The 10,452-nt window shown below is 39.3% G+C and overlaps 1 protein-coding gene across 1 annotated transcript; it reads left to right on the forward strand.

Moving 5' to 3' along the window:
* LOC138887314 (uncharacterized) lies at positions 1 to 1,308 on the forward strand. The gene has a single exon (XM_070169046.1). It carries the CDS (start codon positions 1 to 3, stop codon positions 1,306 to 1,308), a length of 1,308 nt encoding a protein of 435 aa, XP_070025147.1.
* Positions 1,309 to 10,452: the final 9,144 nt, after the last annotated feature.

Below are 10,452 nucleotides of genomic sequence, written 5' to 3' on the forward strand. Positions count from 1 at the left end.
ATGGGCGTGATTGGACCCATCGCTCCCCACCACATGCATCCGAATTCACATGGATTTCAAGTAAATGTTAGATGTGAAAATCATTCAGGTTCCCCGGGGTATAGCACCGATGACTGTTGGACTCTGAAAGGAGCCATAGAAAGACTCATTTCTGAAAAATTAATTGCAGTAACAAATGGCGATGACCCTCCTAATGTGACAAACAACCTATTGTCGGAACACAACGATGTTCATTTCGTAGGAATGATTGCCCGAGATCAGGAATACAAGCCGGTCGACCAAAGAGAAATGACAGTGGGAGAAATTCAAGAAGGAACAAGTCTGGAAGTAAGACCAAGCGGAGATGTGTCGTTGATTGTGAAAGGCACCCAAGGTCTCGAGGTAACTTTATTTGTGCCCAAGGTCTCGAGGTTAGAGGTTCGCTCCAATGTTCCAAGCCCAAGGTTGTATGTCCTTGGAGGACACCCCGTCACAAGGCAGAATCGGGGCGGTACGAATGGCATAACAGAGCCGATCATAATCAAACCTGCTGTGCAACCCCATGTGACAAACACAAAAACTGTTCCTTGGAACTACAACAAAACTGTGATGACCTACAAAGGCAAGGAAATCATAGAGGAAGTGGGGGAAACTGGAGGTTTGACTCGATCGGGGAGGTGTTATTCTTTAGAAGAGTTGATGAAGGCCAAGCAAATCAGAGGAGGCCAATTGCCAATAAAGAAGCCAGTCACTAAAGCAGAGGTAGAAGAGTTTTTGAAGAAAATGAAAGCTCAGGATTACTCAATCATTGACCAGCTAAGAAAGACTCCTGCCCAAATCTCTCTACTATCTCTGCTCATACATTCCAAAGAGCATGCCCGTGTACTAATCAAGGTCTTGAACGAGGCACATATCTCAGAGGAGACCACTGTGAATCAGTTAGAGAAGATGGCCAGTATATTTTTTGAGGTAAATAGAATCTCATTTATCGATGATGAACTTCTCGAGGAAGGAGCCGGGCACAATAGGGCTTTGAACTTGATGGTCAAATGTGAGGGGCATTATGTAAAGAGATTCATGGTTGATGGAGGCTCAAGTGTAGATGTATGCCCTCTCTATACTTTGCAAAGCATGAAGATCAATATGGACAGAATCCGACCCAGCAATGTTTGCATCCGGGCTTTCGATGGCTCAGCGAGAGATACCATGGGGGAAATCAACCTCACCATGACGATTGGGCCGGTGGACTTTGAGATTGTTTTCCAAGTAGTGTACATGGTCACTTCTTATAACTTTCTTCTAGGAAGGCCATGGATCCATACAGCCTGAGCTGTGCCATCCACCTTGCACCAAATGCTCAAATTCCAACATGACGGGCAAGAGATTATTGTTCATGGAGAAGACGAGTCTTCCGTTTATAAAGACCCATTAATCCCCTGTATTGAGGCCAATAAGGGTCTGAGTCCATTGTTTATCAGGCTTTTAAAGTGGTTGTTATGGACCATGTCGAGGAAGGAAAGCCCATTCTGCATCCTCGTCTTTCCGCCATATCTGTAATGGTGGCTACGATTATGATGAGACAAGGTTATGAGCCAGGAAAAGGTTTGGGGGCATCATTGCAAAGAATTTCAGAGCCTATTTCTCCGTTAGCCGACCGAGGTACTTTTGGCTTAGGCTTCAGGCCAACACAAGCAGACAAAAACAAATCCTAACACCGCAAAAAGAGTGGATGGGTCTTGCAATAGCCTATCCCTCATATTTTTCTACACTTTTGTCAAGCCACGACTCCGAGAGGGTCAAAATTCCTCGGCGCATGCAAACATTGATGAAATTTGCCATGGCCTCAGCGAGATGTTTTCTGAAGTGAATATGATCCAGGCTGGTGAAGGCACTAGTCGTGCCGATGTGCAACTAATTAACCCAGACACCATGCTCACCAACTAGGAAGCAACTCCTCTCCCCACGAGGAAGGAGTCTTGGTAGTCTGCTTTTGCAGCTTCTTTTTTGTATTTTGGGTTACTTTCAGGGTTGTAATCCAAATATCTCAGGATGATTGTTTTGTTTTGATGTTAACCCTTCTATCCTTTCGAATTCAATAAAATGCAGTTCAGTTTCCTATTAAGTTTCCTATCTTTTCCTTTTCCTAATTCCTGTCATTTTATTTTCATTTTAGTTTTGTTAATGCCGGCTTTAATAACATGACATGCATGCGGAATTCATGCCCAGATCTTGAAAAGCTGTCTAATATCGAAATAACGCATCAAGAGGTTGAATATGAGGAAGATGAGATTGTTGAGGAAATAAAAAGAGAGTTGGAACAATTTGAAAACAAGCCTAAGACAAACCTCAATGAAATTGAGACGATTAATATCGGATGTCCTGAAGAAGTTAGAGAAACGAAGATAAGCATTCACACTGAACAAAAAACCAGAGATATCTTGATTCAACTTTTATGTGAATACAGAGATGTTTTTGCTATGTCTTACGATGATATGCCGGGTTTAAGTGCTGATCTGGTGGTTCATAAGCTTCCTACATATCCGGGTTTTCTACCAATCCAACAAAAGCAATGAAAATTTAAAACAGACATGAGCGACAAAATCAAAGAAGAAATAATGAAGCAACTAAGCGCCAATGTGGTCAGAGCTGTCTGATACACCATCTGGGTGGCAAATGTTGTGTCCGTGCTAAAGAAGGATGGAAAAACCAGAGTTTGTGTCGACTATAGGGACCTGAACAAAGCAAGTCCAAAGGATAATTTTCCTTTGCCAAACATCCACATTCTTGTAGATAATTGCACAAAGCATGAGATCCAATCATTTGTGGATTGCTATGCTGGGTACCACCAAATTCTAATGGATGAGGATGATGCAGAAAAGACCGTTTTCACCATGCCATGGGGTACTTATTGTTACAGGGTCATGCCATTCGGTTTAAAGAATGTAGGGGCAACTTACATGAGGGCCATGACCACCATTATTCACGACAAGATGCACAAAGAGATTGAAGTATATGTCGACGATGTCATCATAAAATCAAAGACACAAGCCGATCACGTGTGTGATTTGAAAAAGTTCTTCAAACGGCTTCGTAGGTATTACCTTAAGCTTAATCCATCCAAGTGTGCATTTGGGGTCCCATATAGGAAACTCCTTGGTTTTAGAGTCAGCCGGAGAGGTATCTAATTGGATCCATCTAAGATAAAGTCCATTCGAGATTTGCCACCCCCGAAGAACAAAAAAGAGGTCATGAGTTTGCTCGGGAGGTTGAACTACATCAGTAGGTTCATTGCTCAGCTCACAACCACGTGCGAGCCCATCTTTAAGTTGTTGAAAAAGCATGCCGCTGTCAGATGGACAGATGATTGCCAAAAGGCTTTTGACAGGATCAAAGATTATATATCAAAACCCCCTGTACTGGTCCCACCTGAACCTGGTAGGCCTTTGTTTTTATATCTATCAGTGATGGATAATTCCTTTGGATGCGTTCTTGGGCAACACGATGCAACAGGCAGAAAGGAACAGGCAATATATTATTTCCCGTAATCTCCACAACTTCCTCTTTCCATATCTCCAAACCAAATCCTAAAAAAATCCCTCAAACTCCTTGAATCTTAGATTTAGGAAACTTTCCCGTCATTTTTTTGCCCAAATTATTGAAGCTCCAACCACTACCACCCCACAATATCTACATCAATGGATAGAGCTCCTCAAGACCTAGATTTTGAAGCCAATTTCACCCTGAAAATCCGGCGACCAAAATCCGGCCAAATTCCGGCGACCTCCCTGAACACCCTCTTTTGGCATACCACCATTTTTTCGGTCACTTGAATTGTAAAATGGTAAAATCCTATTCTTTTTCATGGCTGATTTTTTATTTTTATTTTTATTTTTCAGATTATATTTTGTTTATTATTAATTATTTTAGCATTAGTTTTTGAAGTTTGAAATGTTAAATTTTCTGTTTTTGCACTTGTTGAAGTAGTTAAATAGTTTTGTATTGATAAAAGTGAGGTAGTGAAAAATACTTAAGAGTATATGGTACTTGTTGGGTTGTTTATTTGCTGCTGAAGACTCTTTGAGTACAACACTCAAAAGTCAAATTGTTTGGTAAGAAAATGTAGATCTTTGGACAGTGTTTGAATAAAAGTCTGTCTTTGAATAGTGGAGAACAGATTTGTTTGAAATACTTGACAAGATTTGAACCAAAAAGTCTGGCCTTTTGAATTTAAGATCAGATTTTGTAGAAACATCTGTCAAAAAGATTGATTTTTAATTTTTTGAAATAGCTGGTTGTTTTGATATATAGGGAGGACTCCATCACACTTCCAGGGGGCATTTTTTATAATTTCTTTGTCACAAAAACAAAAAAAATTCAGCAGTTGAACACATGAAAAGTAAGCTGAAATGGTGAGCTTTGGGAGTGAATCTTAGAGTGCAAACTTTTAAAAAGTATAAGTCCTCTTTAGAGTTCGTTTCTGGGTTCCCTCTCTAAGTTTTCGGGTTGTTTTAACACGGATTTGCTACTGGTTTTATGCTACATTAGTTGCTGAACTACTGTTTATTCTTTTGCTACCAGGTAATCCTTTAAGACTCGTAATGTACGTATTTTCAGCAATGGGAACAACTTGAACATGCTGCACCATTTAAATGTGTTTGATGTGATGAATAGTTTGACAACAAAAGAGCTTGTATGTTATTGTTATGTATCAAGCATGTGATAATGTGAATATAGTCCTTCATAATACTTGAATATTGAGTTGTAAGTTTTTGAATGTGATATGTAAGTCGTTTATGGATTTTTTTAAGCATGTTTTCAAGCTATTATATCCGAGTAACAATGCTAAGTATGCCATGAATGACTTTAGGTGTATAACACATAGCATGAGTTCATTTTAGTTGCTGAAATTTCACTGCCAACATATGCTTCTAGGAATGCTATGATAATATCTTTGTGAATCTGGCCATTTTGCCGAATTTGCAAATATGGCTATTTTTGTAAGTGGGCGTTTATACAATTGTGACTATTTAGTTAATGGTCATAAATTCAAACTACGTAAAGAGCTAAGATTGTATCAACTTTGGGCCTTATTGAATCAAAGATAAAAGTTGGCCCATTTACCTTTAAACAACAAAATTACCCCTTTTCTTCGATATAGCATTGGGGCAATTGAAATTCATTTCTTGGCACATTTTAATAATAAATACCAGCAGCCCAAAAGCTCCATACAAGCTGGCCCATTTTTTTTAACAAGAAGTTGGCTCATTTCTTTTGAAATAGATAAAGTTGGTCCAACATTTATTTGCATAATTTTTTCCAACTATAAAGCTCGAAAAAATAATGATAATATCAGATTTTTCTACTATTTTAATTAACTAGTTTCCCTTTAATTAATTTAAACGTTAGGCAAATAGTAGGTGCTCTTTAACTTCATGGACTCACTTGTGTAGCGTGACGCTTAACTTTTTATAAGTTAATTCATCAATTTCATGTCATATTCAATAGTTTTAATTAATTTATAAATCTTTTGTCATAATCACGGATTCGCTTTCATAGCGTGGTAGTGACATTTAATAAATTTTCTGAAAAAAGAGGGTTAATGTTTCCTCCAACACAATTGCAACAATTTTTCAAAAGTAAATAACATGCTAACAATCGTCTGTCATGACTACGGATTCGCTTGCGTAGCGCCGTTATGAATAAATAATAAATTTCGTCGATCACGCATTCGCTTGCGTAGTGTGGTTATGACATCTTATTATTCAAAATTATTCTTTAATTTTTTCTAATAATCAAGAGATAAAAGAGAATAGGTAAACATGAAAATAATATAAATCACAGTTTGTCCAAAATTAATTCAAGCCAAGATTAAGTCAATAAAGCGACCGTGCTAGAACCACGGGACTCGGGGAATGCCTTATACCTTCTCCCCGGTCAACAGAATTCCTTACCCGAACTTTTTTTTCGCGGACCGATTAAAATAGAGTCAAACCTTCCTTTGACTAGGGATCCAAATAAATGGTGACTTGGAAAACCGAAAAAATCAATTCTAAGTGGCGACTATGAACAATAAAATAATCCCTATTCAAATTTTGTCACTTTAATTGGAAAAACTCTTTGGCCCATACACATATTATTGTTATTTTGAGGGGTAGAAAAGGGGTGTGACAGATGCATCAGCATAGGCTCTGGATAGGCCAGCCCTGTCACACTGAGTCATGTGCCTTGGGAGCTTCCCCCTCTATCATGGCTTCAATATTCGTCTTCTCTGAGTCAGGCCTTGATGAGACCCGAGGTTGGGAACTTGGTCGTGGCTTCCTGTCCTCGGGGTCTCGAGGCATTCTTGCGAAATGACATGAGAGCAAGAAATCAAATCCTCTTATTTCACCGTGTACAACCCCCTTTTCCCATAACACACAAGAACAACCATCATAACCGGAACAAACTTCCACAGTTCATAACCAAATGAACTGAGCGCCCTCTAGGCATAAATCCTCAAATAAGTGATATTATCACATTCTTCATACTTGAGTTAAAACTTCAATCAATCGAGTGACTACAACGTCACACTTGTACAATCTTCCCATGAGATATGTTCTCATGGCCTTCTACACCAGGTAACAAGACTGCACATCCATACCACTGGCCATACAAATGCTGCAAACCGAATCAAGGATCTGCAAGTCAATACACAAAACCTCTTACTCATGACACTTATCTTAGGTGACACTAAAGATAATACTAGCTTACTCTAAACACCTAAATTCTTTTCCTGCTCATCCAAGCCCATGACCTCCTTGTCAACACCGAATTGCAACCTTGATTCTCAACTTCCAAATCCCACGCTACTCATGACACTTAATCATGACAATGCGCAAGAGTACAAGAATTTCATCATAACTCCTAAACCACTAATAGGGTAAACACTTCATCATATAGAAGCCTTTTACATAACTCATTTCAAGAGAACCATTGCAACCCGTGACTAAATTCTCATAACCGCAGAAAATACCAACCTCAAGTAGTGGTCTAAACCACCATAACTCTTTTGGGATCCATCCAATCATGACCCAAGGAGTGTAGTCATACCCGAGGACCCCGGGGCCCCATCCAATCACACAAACCAGTCCCATTGTCACGACCCAATTTCACTACAGGTCGTGATGGCGCCCAACACCTTTGTCAGTCAACTCAACGCGGAAATATTAGTGAGTTCTAGTTTTTCTTTACTAAAATAGTTACAGCAATTTCTTAATTTGAATTTAAAACAAGTGATAATTAGCAACGTACAATAATAATTATACAATCCCAAAAGAATAGTCTACCAATGTATGTGCCAAGACCTGGTGTCACAAGTATATGGTCATCTAGTAGAATATACAAAAGAATAAATCTATCCTACTGTCTGAAATAGAATAGACAACCAAAAGCAAAGAGAGACTCCATTATGTTGTTGAACAGTAGAGGAAGGGATCAGCTCACCGTGGAATCTCGGACTACGATCAAGAATGCGCACCAAACTGGCAGCCAGATGTACCTGCCTCAGATTATGTACAATTAAGTACAGAAGCGTAGTATGAGTACATAAACAATATGTACCCAGTAAGTATCCCGTCTAATTTCGAAGAAGTATAGATGAGAGGTCGACTTGACACTTACTAGGATCAAATAATATAAGAAAGTGTTATGCTAAGCATAGATGTCAGAAATAAATAACAATTTATAGCAAGAAGTGATAGGTCATTTCCTAGATAATATCAAAATTAGCCATTTACATTTCAGGGCATTTAACAAAGTCCAATTCACACAAAAATACCGAGCAAGAAGCATGCGCAAATAGTACCGAGGTCGTACAGCGCGATCCAACATAAAAATAAAGTATGCGTTGCCGGAGGGTCGAACGGCATGAACCATAGATGCATCTATTACCCCGCTCGCGAATGATACATGCGACGCGGTCAAACATAATTAAACACAACAAATAGTCAGACAAGAATATATTAGGGAAGCAATTACTCAAAGAAATGTCAACTTCTCTTTAAAAGGTCAAGAAAATGATATTCCTCTTCATAATTTTATTTACCACATTCAACATGATTTAAGCAGTCCAATTGACCATAAATTTACAAGAATATCACATAAAGCATGTTTTTGGGTCCTAGACTACCTATACTTAAACATAATAGTGGCTACGCACAGACTCTCGTTACTTAGTGCGTACGTAGCCCCCTCATTTAGTGGCAAATTATTAAATTATTTCACCTATGGGAATAATTGCCTATTACAAGGTTAGAAAGGAGACTCACCTCGTTCCAAAGTGTACTTTTAATATCAAGAACGTTCTCAAACCCTCAATTTGGAGCCGAAGATCCAAAACTAATTAAACGAGGTAGGAACTAGTCAATACAAGCTTACAAGTTTGCATTCTAACTTTTAAAGTAATTTCCCAACCCTAAACACAATTTTCCTAAAATCCGTCCCTGAGCCCACGTGCCCGGATTCCGAAATTTTTTGAAGAAAGTTGTTCTCTGTAACCAAAGGATCAAGAATATATGATTTCTACTATATTCCATAACAAACTTCGTGGTTAAATCTTATTTTTATAAAAATCCTAGTTTTACTCTAATCCCATGATTTTTCACTAATCTTTGTGTGTTAACCTACCCAAGACCCAAGTATTAAACTCAAAATTAGTAGAAATAACTTACCTCAGGATGCTAGGTGAAAATATTCTCTCAAGAGCCCCAAAATCGCCCAACGTATGAGTGGAAATGAGTCAAAAATGGCTAACACCAACAATAAATGAAGGTCACTGCTTCAGTGATTTCCGCATCTGCGGTCCTGGGCAGTACCTGCGTCCATCGCACCTGCAGAAAAATGTCCACTTCTGGGCCGCACCTACGCCCACCGCATCTGCGGTCCTGGGCCGCTTCTGCGGGGAGAAAACCGCTTCTACAGAAGCAGCTTCTGTGGCTTTAGGCTTGGTCTGCCTTGGCTGCTTCTGCGAGAGCACGACCGCTTATGCGGTCTCGCATCTGCGGCTGACCAACCGCTGGTGCGGTTATGACAGAAGACTGGAGCTTCATCTCATTTCTAAATTTTCCAACTTCGTTCAGGCCTAATCCGATTGACGCTCGAGGCACCTGGGCCCCGCCCGAACATACCGGCAAGTTTGAAATCATAAAACGGACTCGCTCGAACCCTCGAAACGCCTGAAACAACGTTAAATCTAAGAATCCCCCTAAAACCAATTGAATCAAACTTATGAACTTCAAGTTCTTCAATTTACTTCCTATGCGATGAAACACACTTATACTACTCGGATTGACACCAGATTTTGCGTGTAAGTCTTAAATGGCAATACGGAACTATTCCTGGTCTCAGAACTCCATTTGGATCTCGATAACACAAAAACCCGCTACAAACCAAATATTTAATAACTTCAAAATCCTTAAGGAATCAACTTTTACTATTAGGCACCAAAACGCTCCCAGGTCATCCAAAACTCTATCCGGACATACGCCCAAGTACGAAATCATCATATGAACCTTTTGGAATCTTCAAATTTGGATTCCAATGTCGTTTACTCAAAACGTTGACCGAAGTCAAACTTGGCCTTTTAAGCCAACCTTGGGGAACCAAGTGTTCCGATTTCAACCCAAACTCTTCCAAATCTCGAACCAACTATTCCCACAAGTCATAAATTAGTAAAAGCAAGTACGGGAAGTCTTGTCTAGGGGAATATGGTTCTAAAAAGTAAAATGACCAGTCGAGTCGTTACACCCATAACATATCACGGACCTCCCCAAGGCCTCAAATCACATCGAAATCATGAATCGCACCACAATTCATGCTTAATGAACTTTAAAATTTCAAACTTCTACATTCGATATCGAAACCTATCAAATCACGTCCAATTGACCTCAAATTTTGCACACAAGTCATATTCGACAATACAAACCTACTCCAACTTTCAGAATCGGAATCCGACCCTGATATCAAAAAGTCCACCTCCGGTCAAACTTCTCAAAACCTTTAAATTTCTAACTTTACCCAAATGACTCCAAAATAATCTACAGACCTCCAAATCCACTTTCGGACGCGCTCCCAATACCAGAATCATCATACAAAGCTATTCCTATGCTTGAAATCCCAAATGGATATAAATAACACTGAAATGCACTGCAACCCATATTTATAAAATTCTTCCCAAAATGCTAAATTCCACAATAGGCGCTGAAACGCTCTCGAGTCATCCAAAACCCGATCCGGACATATGTCCAAGTTTAAAGACATCATACGAACATGTTGGAACCTTCAAATCCCGATTTTGAGATCGTTTACTCATAAATCAAACCTTAGTCAATTCTTTCAACTTAAAGCTTCCAAAATGAGAATTTTCTTTCCAAATCAACTCCAAACTTCCCAAATTCAATTCCGGCCATGCGTACAAGTCATAATACCTGAAGTGAA

This window comes from Nicotiana sylvestris, chromosome 3, assembly GCF_000393655.2.
Source record: "Nicotiana sylvestris chromosome 3, ASM39365v2, whole genome shotgun sequence".
NCBI lineage: Eukaryota > Viridiplantae > Streptophyta > Magnoliopsida > Solanales > Solanaceae > Nicotiana > Nicotiana sylvestris.

Excerpts from the sequence above, each read along its gene's own strand:
- LOC138887314 (XM_070169046.1), top strand. The coding sequence starts at position 1 with ATGGGCGTGATTGGACCCATCGCTCCCCACCACATGCATCCGAATTCA.